The sequence below is a fragment of the Choristoneura fumiferana genome, chromosome 26, assembly GCF_025370935.1.
Source record: "Choristoneura fumiferana chromosome 26, NRCan_CFum_1, whole genome shotgun sequence".
Classification (NCBI taxonomy): domain Eukaryota; kingdom Metazoa; phylum Arthropoda; class Insecta; order Lepidoptera; family Tortricidae; genus Choristoneura; species Choristoneura fumiferana.
Genome location: NC_133497.1, coordinates 4,453,391 through 4,469,576, shown reverse-complemented (window position 1 = coordinate 4,469,576; position 16,186 = coordinate 4,453,391). Strand labels below are relative to the sequence as shown.

Below are 16,186 nucleotides of genomic sequence, written 5' to 3'. Positions count from 1 at the left end.
CGCTTACCGGCGTAAAATGTTTATCTAGAAGAATCAATATGTCTTCGTACGGCACGTTGGCCACATCCTTTGGTAACGCCAAGTTCGCTGCTAGCTTGTACGTACTTTCGCTGAGTGCGCTCAATAGTATAGCTCGCTTCTTAGTTCCCGTCGCATCTTCTGCTGCGTCTAAAGTACAATTCAATAGAATCTGTCAATTTTCTACATATTTAAGACACCCTATCGTGGCACACTTGATTATATATGTCCCTGTTGTTGCAATTATTCATCTAAAAGGAATCAAAAAAGAATAATAGTCACATCACAAAGCCTTAGGCAGCCCGGTGTTTATATTAGTAGGCTGGAGTGTCTACAGGATTGTCAGATTCTATTGAATTGGAGTTTATATCGTTCGCTATAAAATATTGGTTAAGCCTACTCTTAAAGGTTTTCCAATCTTGTCCACTGTGGTCGAAATTGGTTAAAATTCCAATCGTAGCCGCGGACATTTTACTTTTTTTACAACACGGGTAGATCGCGCACACTCGTCGCCACTGATAAATATGCGAAAGGGAGCGAGTGAAACTACGGCTTGCTGTTAGCGCACTGGTTTATTCAAAAAGCAAAGGACGGTGGTGGGCGCAGCCACGCACACATATGTAACACATAGCCCATAGACGAAGCACAAGACCGGTCTGAGTGGAGAGCGGCTGACATGATGATGATGATGATGAAAGACTTGAGGACGTAGACAGGCGGAGATATAGACATAGATAGAGATAGACAAAAGTGGATAAAGACAAAAATAGTTAGTAAAAGGGTCTTGAAATGAGTCTAGAACTGAATCATAATCTTTTAATTGAAGTAATGGTATCTGCAGTTCTGGTCGATGTCGGGCACGTGTTGCTGCAAGAAGCGGCGGTGTGCGGTGACCTGCGTGAACCCCCCCACCACGTTAACGTTGCACTCCTTGTTGTCGGCGCGTGCGGAGGCCGACGCCACGCCGCGCAAGTACGGCGTGACGAGGTCGCCCTCGCTGTGCCAGAACACCAGGCCGCCGCCACTGTCGCCCTTGCAGAGGGCTTTGCCTGAAAAAATGATGTGTTTAAAGAAGACACACTAATCAACTCCACATCACTGTGGCACCAACTGGACTCAAACTTTCAGTTGAGCAGGCGACTAGGTGATCCAAACAATGGTCACTAGTGGACAACGTGGTGTCAACGAGTGATGCACAGTCAACTGGGCCAGATTGCCTTCAAATACCGGGTGTGGCCTGTAATATGAGAAAATAATTAAAACTTAGATCATACTCGTCAAACTAAACAACATTAGTTCAGCGACTTTCAAAAATAATATTTTTTTAAAAAAATATTACACAAGTTTATGCAAAGAAGCAATGTAAAGCAAAATGCTTGTTGTTTGTAGGGTGACAGGCGATGTCAGTTGTATTCTAAGATGGCGTCCATTGATAGCAGTATTTGATTTGTATGAAAAAGGGAAAATCTAAAGACTCCATTAAGTATTTTTAAAAGTCGCTGAACTAATGTTGTTCAGTTTGACGAATACGATCTATGTTTTAATTTATTGCTCGTATTACAGGCCACACTCGGTATATAGTTCTCGGGTTGCCCACCAGTAAGTATAGTTGCCACGGGCGGTGCCGACGTATGCGACGCATTGTAGACGCAAACCACGTGTCGTACAGTCAGCAACAAAAATATACATTAATTTGAAGTGCCAAAACGATGTATACAGGACTTTATTGCCTGAACATTAAGGTCGTGTATACATATTTTTATATGTATACATAATATTAGATAGTTAAACTTTTGTAATAATACTTAAACTAATTACTAACAAATAATATAAACAGATATACTAACATAGACTTTAAAAACTTTATTTATATATTTATTTATACGTATTTATTGCACTGGATGTATTCATATCTTTGTTGCACTACCTTTACCTACATAACTTTTAGAAAATGTACTGTACAGTCGAGTTCCTAAACTTGTGAACAAAAATTTTATCAAAAATATCTGTACTCGCTCCTACGCCGCTAACAAAAGTCATGTTCAGATATTTTTGAACAAATTTGTGCTCACAAATTTTTGAACTCGACTGTACGCAATTTCTGAAGCAGCCTGATTCTGGCTTTTCGTCGAAAATATTTTCTCAAATAATTTATTTCTTAGCTGTATCATATGGGAGAATGGGAGAATGTTTTTTTTCTAAAACTATTCGCGATATATTTCAGGACTATCCTGTAGAAGTAGAAGCCTATAGGTTAGGTTAGGTTAGATCCTGATCAGTTGATCACCGATTAAAATAAAAAATATCGTTAATGTAAAAATATACAACCACTTACGTGCTTTGAATTCCGAGTTGAACTCTATTCATTAAGAAAATGAGAGCGTTTGGCATGGCAGGCAACGACGAGACGAGTTGGCAAAAGTGTATTGCGAGTGGATAGGTGATGTAGCGACTCCTAGCGTCATCTAGTAAGCACATATAGAAACTCCAACAGAGTTCTACATGGCGCTATAGAAGTTTCTCCACTCAGACGCATATATACAACTTACGACGCTCTTCCTTCGGACTTCGGTCCACAGGCATAACATCTGCCTGGAGAGAGATCTCTCTATATTGGACACTGGTGACTCTTTATCTTCACCGGATTTTTGCATTCCACTCACCAGTGTGGTTCTCTCCCGCGCAGATCTTGTCGCTGGTGATGTACTTGAGGAAGGCGTCGTCGGCGCCCGCGATACATTTCTCTATGTCGACGTAGGGCAGCTCCAGCCACAGCAGGAACTGGGTTGGCGAGCCGATGTCGTCCGTGTAGCCCCAGCCCGCGACCTACAAACAAAACATATTAAAACAATAAAGCACTTTTATGGTTGTAAATCAGCGCCCCAATAGAGGTGACTTTGGCTGGAACTACTACTCTATCGAGGATGCTCACGAAATTTAGTTCAATACACTGTTTGAAATCTCTGTATTAAATCTTCGTTTGAAAACGTGTAGCTCAGGCTTCTTTTACTAGACCCTACTCCCTTATACAACGAGCGCGAACGCGGCGGTCGCTGTATGCCATTGCGTAGGCTCTAAGGGCCCCCGCACATTATGGCCACCAGTCGCCGCCACTAAACGCGACCACTAGTGGTTCAGCAGACCACTACACGCCGCCACCAGTGGCATGGCAGCCACTGGCGGCCACAAGTGCGAGCGCGGCCGACTCCCGCAGCTTGTGGCGGCCACTAGTCGCTCAAGCGACAACAAAACACTGTTGGCAATTAAATATTTTCTTTTTTTCTTTTAAGCGTGGCCGCCACTAAGTGGCCAATGTGCGGGGGCCATAACGGATGATCTCTGTACCACACGAAGCAGTAAACCAGTGGTTGCATTGTCTTTGCTTTACCTACTTACCGTGCCACTGTTCCCTTCTGACAGCTGCTCCGCATCGAAGTCGTCGTCAAAACTCACGCAGACGGGCCGCAGTCCCCGTGCGTAGCTGAATGGTGTGACCAGCCGCAGAATAGCAATGTCGTCTTGGAAACTCGTCTTGCCACCGCGGTAACGAGGTGGAACTATGATTTCTCTGATCTGTAAGTGAGATTTTTTATTTTATTCTGAGAGGAAGGCAAACGAGCATGCAGATAATCTGAAGATAAATGATCAGCACCGCCCATGAGTCCCAACAACTCTTTTTTGAAAGGCCATTGTTCTCTGGAAAGAGACTTGAATTTGAGATCAGCGATCATAGGCCGTACTCGGAATCACAATATTTGTCATCATTTATTTCTATCAAATGGTATATAATAAAGGTAGGAAGAGATAGCAATGTGCGTCCGTGCACTTTTTAGCGTATTGTATGGAGCATATACATCGTAATTATGCACGCTCACATTATTGTCTAAATAAAAAATGTGTGGAATATATAAGATACGCGGTGTAATCCAATACGCTGCTAACATCTCAATTGGTGTCTGTGACCAGGATTGTCACAGGATATGTAATTTACTACTCACGTCTGTTTACTGCGCCCTCTTGTCGTGGGGTTCCATCACAATTGGTCGCTATGACCAGGATTGCCACAGCGTATTTATTTTATCACTTACGCCTTATTGCTGCGCTCTCTTGTCGTTGTGTTCAGTCGTAATTGGTCGCTGTGACCAGGATTGTCACAGTGTATTTATTTTACCACATTTCTGATTGCAGTGCTCTCCTGTCGTGGGATTCCATCACAGTTGGTGTCTGTGACCAGGATTGTCACAGTGTATTTATTTTAATACTCACGTCTGATTGCTGCGCTCTCTTGTCGTGGGGTTCTGTCCACGGGCGGTAGATCTTGTTGCCTCCGACCGCGTAGTTCTCTGCTGGCTCCAGGAGTGTATCATCGTTCCAGACGCAGTGAGCGGCTGTTGGAAGGTAGGTAAGCTAATCATAATATCATTCATTGGCTATAATATCATCATCATCACGGCCTGCACTGCAAGGCACAGGCTTCCTCTCAGAATGAGAGGGCTTGGGCCGTAGTTCCCACGTGGGCCCTGTGCCGTTTGGGAACTTCACACACACCATTTAATTGCTTGGCAGATTTGTGCAGGTTCCTCACAATGTTTTGATTTGTTTGTGACGACCTGAAGGCCAAGTGGTTAGAGAATCCGACTACGAAGCTTGAGGTCCCGGGTTCGATTCCCGGCCGGGGCAGATATTTGTATGAATAATACGAATGTTTGTTTTCGGGTCTTGGTCTTGGATGTTTAATATGTATTTAAGTATGTATGTACCTATTTAAGTATGTTTATCCGTTGCTCAGTATCCTTAGTACAAGTACTTAGTACAAGCTTTGCTTAGGGACTCTCTTGAACAAAAGTCAAGTTCAGGTATAAATCGTTACCTACTCTTACGACTTGTACGCGAAATTGAAACTTATCATGTAACACGAGCGTTCATATTCCGTTGGGCACCGTTGACTCGAAACCGGTTTGGCGCCCAGAGCACAGGGTTCCCGCTCGCCGATGAATAAAGATAACAGTGGGTATTAATATGAATTCAATAAACTACCTTTAATAAACAAGTAAATATTCCTTAACATACCTATATAACAACAAAGTATGACGATGATAACCTTTGCCGACTACAGATTTCCGTATTGGCGAAACCATGTCTTAACATTATTTCTGACCAACCAATTAAAGAATTGTATCACTAGATAACTACAAGCATACAAAACTATTACTAGGAAGGGACTTATGAAATTAGAGAAGTAAAGAGAACGACCTTTCAACATCTTTCGGAATGTTGAAAAATTATAATTCCGATTCCTTTATCTTCTTTTTAATTATACATCTCTACTCTAACCACTAGGCTATCTTAGACGACCAGATGGCCTAGTGGTTAGAGAACCTGACTACGAAGCTTGAGGTCCCGGGTTCGATTCCCGTGTCGGGGCAGATATTTGTATGAAAAATACGAATGTTTGTTCTCGGGTCTTGGGTGTTTAATATGTATTTAAGTATGTATCTATCAATATAATTATATTTATCCGTTGCTTAGTACCCATAACACAAGCTTCGCTAAGCTTACTTTGGGACTAGGTCAATTGGTGTGAATTGTCCCTTAATATTTATTTATTTATTATTTATTTACATCCATAAACACAACAGTATAACACAGACGAATTCAAGTCATTGTTACAAAATAAAATAAGTAGGTACCTACACACCCGGACGACCGGATGGCTAAGTGGTTAGAGAACCTGACTACGAAGCTTGAGGTCCCGGGTTCAAATCCCGACCGGTGCAGATATTTGTATGAATAATACGAATGTTTGATCTCGGGTCTTGGATGTTTAATATGTATTTAAGTATGTATTTATTTATATAAGTATGTTTATCCGTTGCCTAGTGTCCATAGTACAAGCTTTGCTTAGTTTGGGACTAGGTCAATTGGTGTCAAGTGTCCCATGATATGTATGTATGTATGTAAATCACGCGCGACGCGTCCAGCGTACGAGCCAAGCGGCAACCCACTGCCGCGCCCCTAACCGGCCGAACGTACCTAAGCTGCGGAGTGTCCAACCCCTGGTTTGGGACTAGGCCAATTGGTGTCAAGTGGCCCATGATATTTATTTGTTTATACGTATTTATTTTCCTTCTATGATGTAATTTCACGCATGAATTTAAAAAAAACTCAGTTATGCGGGGTTCGATTCCATTACAAACATAACTACAGGTCGACCTTTTAAAAAAACTTTAATTTTACCTGTTATAACTACATCCATTCTCACGATGGACCCCCCACAAATCTGCTTATACGGCGCCGTGGTCTTCGTATACAGCCCAACATGCCACACCGGTCTCGCACCTTCCACATCACCCAATCTCAGGGTCTTCGGTGACCTTCCGACCCTCGCGGCCACTGGTGGTAAATACCCAGGACCAACGAAGGGCTTCTTAGTAGTTGTTCTCACAGGAACATACGTGCAAGGATCTTGGGCGGCACGTTCGTCGATTCCAATTACAAGGGGGTATGGGTATGTTTTAGGGTCCAAGGGGTCGCATTCTGGTTCTGATGGCACTGGCACGGCCATTGCTGGAGATGGTGGTACTGATGTGGTGTTTTCGGGCGGAAGGTACTTCGGAGCTTTATATAGATTGAAAGGTGGCACTTTTGTTGTGGTTGTTTTTGGTGTTTCTTCTACTAACATGCGGTTGGGGTCTGGGGTAGTGGACGCTGGTGTCGTTGTGGTTGGTGATGTTGTTGTGGTTGTAGTAGTAGTTGGTCGAGGGGTTGTTGTAGTGGTAGTTGTTGGTCGGGGTGTTGTTGTTGTTGTAGTGGTAGTTGTTGGTCGGGGTGTTGTTGTTGTTGTAGTGGTAGTTGTTGGTCGGGGTGTTGTTGTTGTTGTTGTAGTGGTAGTTGTTGGTCGGGGTGTTGTTGTTGTTGTAGTGGTAGTTGTTGGTCGGGGTGTTGTTGTTGTTGTAGTGGTAGTTGTTGGTCGGGGTGTTGTTGTCGTTGTTGTAGTGGTAGTTGTTGGTCGGGGTGTTGTTGTTGTTGTAGTGGTAGTTGTTGGTCGGGGTGTTGTTGTTGTAGTGGTAGTTGTTGGTCGGGGTGTTGTCGTTGTTGTAGTGGTAGTTGTTGGTCGGGGTGTTGTTGTTGTTGTTGTGGTAGTTGTTGGTCGGGGTGTTGTTGTTATTGTTGTAGTGGTAGTTGTTGGTCGGGGTGTTGTTGTGGTTGTAGTAGTAGTTGGTGGAGGGGTTGTTGTAGTGGTGGTTGTTGGTCGGGGTGTTGTTGTTGTAGTAGTAATAGGAGTTGGGTCCGGTTCAGGTTCAGGAGACACTCTCATAGCCATGGCTGGTGCAACCTGGTTTAGCCTCGTAACTTTCATTTCATCCAGTGTTGATGATTCTTCGTCAAAAGGTGTTGATGGCTTGGGTGTAGTGGGTTCGTCTTCTAGTTCCAGAGGTACCCTCATTGCACTGGCTGGATCAACCTCGTTTAGCCCCGTAAATTTCAATTCATCCAGTGTTGATGATTCTTCGTAAAAAGGTGTTGATGGCTTGGGTGTAGTGGGTTCGTCTTCTAGTTCTAGAGGTACACTCATTGCCATAGCTGGTTGGGCTGATGAGTGAGTGGTTGTTATAAATGGACGTCTGGTTGTAGTGGTTGCAGAGGTTGTATAAAATGGTCTTCTAGTAGTAGTTGTGGTGTAATATGGTCTTCTAGTAGTAGTTGTGGTGTAAAATGGTCTTCTAGTAGTAGATGTGGTGTAAAATGGACGTCTAGTAGTAGTAGTAGTGTAAAAAGGACGTCTAGTGGTCGTTGTAGGGTCTTTAGATGGTAAGTAACCAGGGGCTATGTATGGTGGAAGATAATCGGGACCTTTAAAAATGTTCTCACCCCTACCAAAGCTGCCTATGTTGAAATTGTTTGTAACGTTTTGATATGGAAATGGATTCTGAGCAAAAGAAGACCCAAATGTACTCTGTCTTTGAGCACTTTGACTATAACTCCCAAACGCACTTTGACTTTGGGCATTCTGATAACTTAAAAATGAATTCTGAGTTTGAGCTTGTTGGTTATAGTTAGCTCGAAAAGCATTTTGATTCTGAGTATTCTGCATAAAACTATTCCCAAACGAATTCTGATTTTTACTAGTTCTAAACGAATTTTGATTTCGAGGTTGAACGCCAAACCCAAATGAGTTTTGATTCTGAATATTCTGCGCATAATTCAGTTTAGAATTGCTGAAACTAGTTTCAAATAAGTTTCGAATTTGTGCATTTGAATTGAAGTCATTTTCTAATGAGCTTCCACTGTTTTTTGCACCAAATGTTTTCCCATTTTGATAATTTTGGGCATTATTTGTTCCAAAAGATGTAGTCTGAGATTGTAATCCATTACTCTGGAACGGGTTTCGCTTAGAATTTTGATTGTAACTTGTTCCTTCATTCTGAGTTTGATATTTTTGTCCCAAGTCACCAAATGGACTTGAGGTCTGTCTCTGGTTGAAGCTGTTTCCAAATGAGCCCTGATTCCGTCTAGAACTTGTTTCTGGCTTCTGGTTTTCGAAAGCACCGGTTCTTATGCCAAAGGCATTTTGACTCTGGCTTTGACTAGGATAGTTCCGCCGAGGCCTGTACCAGCCTCGACTCCTCCAATCTGATTCACTTGTGTCGCCGTAGCATGTACTGTGTCCTGAAACAATTAATCAACAGTAAATTCCTGCAGCACTGCTTAGCTTAAGCTTATCTACTCAGTGAATAATGTTTTTCATCTCTCCTGTTCGGAAAGTTTAATTTTCATGGATAGATAGCCGGGTGGAAAATTGCGTTTTCTCTCTAGGGTGGAATTTTTTTTTTTACTATTAACCACGGAGTCGAAGATAATTGAGTTACGTCAATGACACTTTTTTTTTCACGTTTCGGCCTGGCCATCTAGATACACGTCGTGATCGTGACCAAGGAGCTTATTATATACCTACAACACTGGAGGTTGAACGCCGAACATCCGTTTGAAACAAGAAATTTGACTTTTATTATATCACGAATATATTCCATCTCTTTCTTTAGTTAGGTTAAGAAAGCGATGGAAGTCATTCTTGAAATGTGAAAGAAAGAGATGGAATATATAAATAAGGGTTTACTAATGTATCGGCGAAAATTATTTAGCAAATTATTAACTCCCAAACTATTTATCCCATATTTTTATTTAGGCGAAATGTTATTTCCCAACTCAACGTTTCGCACTGATACCATTTCCCAACTAATGATTCGATAAATTATTATTATCCAAATTATTACCTGGATTTTTTTAAAGATGTCATTTATGTTTTCGTCAAATGTATTGATTGGCATACCTTAATTTAGCAACTTATTGAATGGCATCCAACCTACTTTTCTAGTGTCATTTATCCTGGCTGCTATAAAAAAACCTAACATCGAAGGCTAATTAAGGCGGGAGCTACGCTCCGCTTCGCTCCCGCCTTAGCCTTCTGAACCTAAACTATCCAAGTCGCTTCTGTTCCGAACCGTCTTGCTCGCTCGCTTCGCTCGCTCGCACAAATCTAATTGAAGTATAACTTTGCAATGTAAAAAATTGCCCAAATGTTATTTGACACATAAATGTGTGATGAAGTAAAATTTTGCAATGTAAAAATGTTGCGAAATAAAAAAAATGCGAAGTAAAGTTATGCCAAATATTAGTTTGCCAAATGAAACTTTGGCGAAAGGTTGGTTGCTAAGTGAAATTTGGCGAAACATATTTCGCCGAAAAGGCAGTACACCATAAATAAGTAACAAAGGTCAAATTTCTTCGTTCGGCGTTCAACCTCCAGTTTTGTATATAAGCTCATTGGTCGTGTCGTGACCAACTCGATTTTTTTTATTGTCGGACGTGGCAAGTGGCCAGTGCGAAAAGGTTGGAGGTTGGATATCAGTAAATTTAATTTATTATTATTCTCTTCTTTTTGTAGTACTTTACTTTCCTCACAGTCGAAATGAAAAGTAGTGTGTTTTTCTAACTCGGGTGAAATTACCCATTTCCTCTCAATGACCAATCTTTACTCTCTAAAATTATCAATCTTTACTAATGTCTATGTCTATGTCTCGGACGGTCCCAATCGCGAAATGTCAAAGTAGTAAAATGTCCAATCTTTACAAATGTCTATGTCTCGGACGGTACAGCAACGACAGCTTGATCTCTACAATCTACAATTCTACTACGTCAGTACAATTGCGACCACAACGGCCCAGATTAAGGTAATTTAATGAAGTGGTCATTAAAAAAATGGGTCACTTAAAGAAGCGGTAATTTCAGTGTTTACTTTTAAATTTTGGTGATTTCTCATTTTGGTCTTAAATCGCTGAAAGGCCGCTTCGTGCAACCGAGCAAGTTAGCGGAATTTCTAACTCAAAGCAATCAAAAATACAGTCATTAAGATTGGTCTTTCCATACAAATTGTCGAAATCTATAGAGCAAAATTGAGTTCTTACACTTTTGAGCAATAATTTGAGCTTGTCCTCAATAAACTAAACCAGTTCATTATGACTACTTAGAAAGCAAATACAAAAATAACCGCCTGGGTCTAACGAGGATATAGCAACCCGTTGGACTCAGGCGGTTTATTGTAAGATTTGCTGTCTGACTAATCATAATACTATTACTTATTCTGTGTCAATAACTGATTAAGTTGAGCGAGGGACGCGTCATTTTAAATTAGACAAGCACACATACATTACATGATGTCACATAAACGTGCGTCAGAATAAGCACCATAATTTTTTTACAAAAAATTTTTAATCAAAAAGCTAATATCCGTGTTATATCACAACAAAATCATAAAAAACCACTGACCTTATTAAGTAACATCTTATTAGTATTTACCAGACATAATATATAATTCCGCATTAAACAATCGTTTACTTGATTAAAAAACTAGTTTCTCAAGTAGCCATGTTGTTGACCTTGAATTCGGGAAACACCGTCGTGCAAACATAATTCTGTCAAGTGTCAAACTATTCAATATGCGTACTTGTTAGTTATATATTTTTGCCACCAGTAAACGTAAGTTTGTATGATGAATGAGTCATTAGTCATTTCAATACGTCTAATGTTTTTTAGGGTTCCGAACCCAATGGGTGCCGACGGAAACCTATTACTGAGACCACTGTCTGTCTGTCTGTCTGTCCGTCCGTCTGTCACAGGGCTCTATCTCTTGAGTGGTAATAGTTAGACACTTGAAATTTTCACAGATTATGTATTACTGTGGCGGTTATAACAACAAATACTATATAATTATGATTGGTTTTTTGGAGTCTTTTATTATTTTTTATTTCAACTCCAAACTTGTTACTTTTACGGGTATCCCGTGAAACAAAAACATAGGAAAAATTCGTGTCTAGATTCCTGTCCAGCAGTGGTGTAGGGGTTATAGTATAGCACGCAGCACGGAATGCTGAGGACCTGGGTTCGATTCCCAGTGCTGGTCTCTTTTTTCTGGTTTTTCTGTGCATCCATGTCTCGGTTTGTATTTTCGATATATAAGGTGAGTTGGGGCAAGCGCACCGCAGTAGTACTGATATTCCACTACTAAGGACATCTTACAGGTCAAGGTCATCTTCTTAGGTCAGGTCTTAGGTGCACGGTTGTAGGTGTACTGCCTTTTCGGCGAAATATGTTTCGCCAAATTTCACTTAGCAACCAACCTTTCGCCAAAGTTTCATTTGGCAAACTAATATTTGGCATAACTTTACTTCGCATTTTTTTTATTTCGCAACATTTTTACATTGCAAAATTTTACTTCATCACACATTTATGTGGCAAATAATTATGTAGCAAATGATTGGCTTAGGCAAATAACAAATTGTCAAATAACATTTGGGCAATTTTTTACATTGCAAAGCTATACTTTAATTTGATTTGTGCAAGCGAGCAAGACGGTTCGGAACAGAAGCGACTTGGATAGTTTAGGTTCAGAAGGCTAAGGCGGGAGCGAAGCGGAGCGTAGCTCCCGCCTTAGCCTTCGATGTTAGGTTTTTTTATAGCAGCCAGGATAAATGACACTAGAAAAGTAGGTTGGATGCCATTCAATAAGTTGCTAAATTAAGGTATGCCAATCAATACATTTGACGAAAACATAAATGACATCTTAAAAAAATTCCAGGTAATAATTTGCATAATAATAATTTATCGAATCATTAGTTGGGAAATGATATCAGTGCGAAACGTTGAGTTGGGAAATAACATTTCGCCTAAAGAAAAATATGGGATAAATAGTTTGGGAGTTAATAATTTGCTAAATAATTTTCGCCGATACATTAGTAAACCATGGTTGTAAGATGTCGTTATTATTTATCCCCTGCGGCGCGCTTGCCCCGACTTACTTTCACTAAGGTGATTTTTTTTACCGTTTTTTGCTTGATATTATTAACGGCAACAGGTAAGACGCTTGAAATATTCACAGAATATTTAATTTTATAATCACTTCAAAAATATGTAATAAAAATAAAATAAATATTTAAGGGGAGCTCCCATTCCCATACAACAAACTTGATTTTATCCGTTTTTAGGGTTCCGTAGTCAACTACTCAACTAGGAACCCTTATAGTTTCACCATGTCTGTCCGTCTGTCTGTCTGTCCGTCCGCGGGTAAGCTCAGAGACCGTTAGTACTAGAAAGCTGTAATTTGTCATGAGTATACATATCAGTCACGCCGACAGTGGTACACAAAAAAAAGTAAAAAAAAATCTTTCCTCTACTAACCCTACCATATTGCGGGGTATCGTTGGATAGGTCTTTTAAAACCATTGGTGGGTTGCTAAAACAAATTTTCTATTCAGTGATTTGTTTGCGAAATATTCAACTTTACAGTGCAAATTTTCATCAATGAAATAGATGATTTCAAAATCGAGCGTCCCCCCCCCCCTCTAAAATGTAAACTGTTGGGTGGAAAAATTTGAAAAAATTCAGAATGGTAGTAAATATATCAAATTTACAAGGAAAATTATAGTGGCTAAGATTGCTTGAGAATTATTAGTAGTTCAAGAGTAAATAGCAGCCTAAAGTATAAAATATACTTAAACTTGGAAGATTCTGTACACAATACGAAAACCTTAGAAAAATATTATTTGATTTTTTCGTAATGGCTACGGAACGCTATCCTGGGCGTGTACGACACGCTCTTGGCCGGTTTTTTTTTTTTGCTAATGTCCAATGTTGTATAATAGATAATGGTACGGAACCCTTCGTGCGCGAGTCCGACTCGCACTTGGCTGGTTTTTATTATTTTTAAATGTACATTTTTTTAATTTGAATCTTACAGTTGTAGAATACAACCATAATACAACGTTGCTCTTGAGATTCTACTCTGATTGCAGAAGCTCGTTATTTTTTTAACACCTTGTATAAGTATGTACTTACTTATATATAAAAGTATGTACTTATATATAAAAGTATGTTTATCCGGTGCCTAGTACTAGTATCCATAATACAGTCAACGTCATAAATAAGTGATCACTTTTATACCTTGTCATTTGAAGTCATGTTTGAAAAGCCATGACATACGAAATTGTGTACCTACCGACTGAAAGCGACAAGGTACAGAAGTAATCACTTACTTATGACGTTGACTGTACAAGCTTTGCTTAGTTTTTGGGACTAGGTCAATTGGAGTCAAGTGTCCCATGATATTTATTTATTTATCTTAGGTTACCTACCTACTTCTTTTTATTTTTATGTGTATTTACGTTGTACCTATGTTTATGTGTATTACTCTCGGCTAAGTATCCGTACATAGGATGCTACCATACTTTCCCTTTCTTTTTCGATTGTATACTTTTCTAACACACGTTTCTCGGTAAGTATTTCGAACACAAATGGACTAAAAATGTATGTACATATTTACTATCGGTATTTATTGTTTTTATTATACATACATAGAATTTCGCACAATTTAAAATAGTTTCGTTGTTTCATTTAAAAACGTGTGCAAATTTTACTTGGGCGACCAGATGGCCTAGTGGTTAGAGAACCTGACAACGAAGCTTGAGGTCCCGGGTTCGATTCCCGTGTCGGGGCAGATATATTTGTATGAAAAATACGAATGTTTGTTCTCGGGTCTTGGGTGTTTAATATGTATTTAAGTATGTATCTACTCGTATATCTATATAATTATATTTATCCATTGCTTAGTACCCATAACACAAGCTTTGCTAAGCTTACTTTGGGACTAGGCCAATTGGTGTGAATTGTCCCGTGATATTTATTTTATTTTTATTGTTATTTACCGTTAAGTTTCAAATGTTAAAATAAATGGAGTAAAATCTTAGATTTAAGTTTGGTTAGAGACTGAAAACTAGCGACCTCGCTGAGTCTCATGTCCATTTTGCCTCACTTAATAATGTTCATCCCAGACTATATACGTCCCACTGCTGGGCACAGGCCTCCTCTCAGAACAAGAAGGCTTGGGCCATAGTTCCCACGCGGGCCCAGTGCGGATTGGGAACTTCACACACACCATTGAATTGCTTCGCACGTTTGTGCAGGTTTCCTCACGATGTTTTCCTTCACCGCAAAGCTCGTGGTAAATTTGAAATGTAATTCCGCACATGAATTTCGAAAAACTCAGAGGTGCGAGCCGGGGTTTGAACCCACGACCCTCTGCTTGAGAGGTGATAGGTCAAACCACTAGGCCACCACGGCTTTTTTACTTAATAATGTTATCTGTCTGTGAACCTATTCTAGTTTTTAGTTTGTGATGGTGAATAAAAATGTCTACTTTTATTATTATTTCGTTGACCAAACGTGCTGCCAATTTAAAATTAATCAAATTAAAACTCACCGAACAAAACTAAGACGAAGATGAACTTTAACATTTTAAAAATTATATTTATTATTACTACGATATTTAATAACACATATTATAAAGAATTATATATGTCAGTCCACGCACGCCGCCAGAAAAACACTGGCTAGACTTGTTAGCCTTAGAATACAGTGTGCCAAGAAAACTTGGTATCTAATATATATTATGGTTTGAAAAGGTCAGGTACCAAAATTTTGGAATCCTACTCGTACGACGATGCACTGCCACTAAAACATAATATGCTACTCAGAAGAAGATAGAGATAAATTCAGAGCTCATTGACCAAATGAAGTAAAAAGTTAGGTAAATTTATGTAGGCTTCAGATGGTCTAAAAACAGTTTTCCAAAGTAGTCCCTGCATTTTAAAGTAACCCCGTTTTACCGGGTAGGTATCTAATGATAATTTTATTCGTACTTTTTAGGGTTCCGGAGCCAAAATGGCAAAAACGGAATTCTTATAGTCTCGCCATGTCTGTCTGTCTGTCTGTCCGTCCGCGGCTTTGCTCAGGGACTATCAATGCTAGAAAGCTGAAATTTTGCACAGAAATATAAGTAAACTATGCCGACAAAATGGTGCAATAAAAAATTCAAAAATAATTTTTTTTAGGGTACGTCCCATAGACGTAAAGTGGGGGTGTTTTTTTTTTCTCATCCAACCCTATAGTATGGGGTATCGTTGGATAGGTCTTTTAAAACCGTTTTATAAAAAAAAATTCGATTTAGTGATTTGTTAGCGAAATATTCAACTTTAAAGTGCAAATTTTCATAAAAATCGAGCGCCCCCCCCTGTCTACAATCTAAACCGGCGTGGAAAATTTTGAAAAAAAAATCAGTATGGTAGTAAGTATATCAAACATTCAAGGAAAACTATAACGGCTAAGTTTGCTTGAGAATATAGTAGTTTATGAGTAAACAGCAGCCTAAGGTATAAAATACCTAAACTTGGAAGATTCCGTATAAAATACGAAATCCTTAGAAAAATATTTACTTAATTTTTTCGTAATGGCTACGGAACCCTATTTTGGCCGTGTCCGACACGCTCTTGGCCGGTTTTTTGTGACATATTAATATTTTACGCCAGAACTGGCAGAATATGCTTTTGACATTATAATTATAGCTATCATAAGTAATACCTGTACTACCATATTCCAAGAAACATTTCTATTTCTACATGATTGTTCCTATATAAAATTCCTCGTGTACTTAGGTTAATCGGAATTTTGTTACGTACTAGTATACTCGTAGCCTATATATAGGATATACATAGATAGATTTATTTATTACCTTTTGAAAAAATACATTATAAACACATGTCAGGTAATTATAAGAAAT

The 16,186-nt window shown here is 39.5% G+C and overlaps 1 protein-coding gene across 1 annotated transcript; it reads right to left on the bottom strand.

Moving 5' to 3' along the window:
* Positions 1 to 571: 571 nt before the first annotated feature.
* LOC141443158 (uncharacterized) lies at positions 572 to 14,992 on the bottom strand. The gene is made up of 6 exons (XM_074108367.1): positions 14,831 to 14,992; positions 6,256 to 8,688; positions 4,285 to 4,406; positions 3,415 to 3,591; positions 2,682 to 2,844; positions 572 to 1,067 (listed from the first exon to the last, which is right to left on the bottom strand). The coding sequence occupies exons 1-6, from the start codon at positions 14,862 to 14,864 to the stop codon at positions 835 to 837; spliced, it is 3,162 nt and encodes a 1,053-aa protein (XP_073964468.1). The 5' UTR covers positions 14,865 to 14,992; the 3' UTR covers positions 572 to 834.
* Between the last annotated feature and the right edge of the window lie 1,194 nt (positions 14,993 to 16,186).

Bases quoted from the DNA above. Each gene is read 5' to 3' on its own strand.
- LOC141443158 (XM_074108367.1), bottom strand. From the start codon at position 14,864: ATGTTAAAGTTCATCTTCGTCTTAGTTTTGTTCG. The intron at 8,689-14,830 runs GTGAGTTTTAAT...TAATTGTTTCAG, and splicing joins CTTCGTCTTAGTTTTGTTCG to GACACAGTACATGCTACGGC. The intron at 1,068-2,681 runs GTGAGTGGAATG...TCATTTTTTCAG, and splicing joins CGCGGGAGAGAACCACACTG to GCAAAGCCCTCTGCAAGGGC.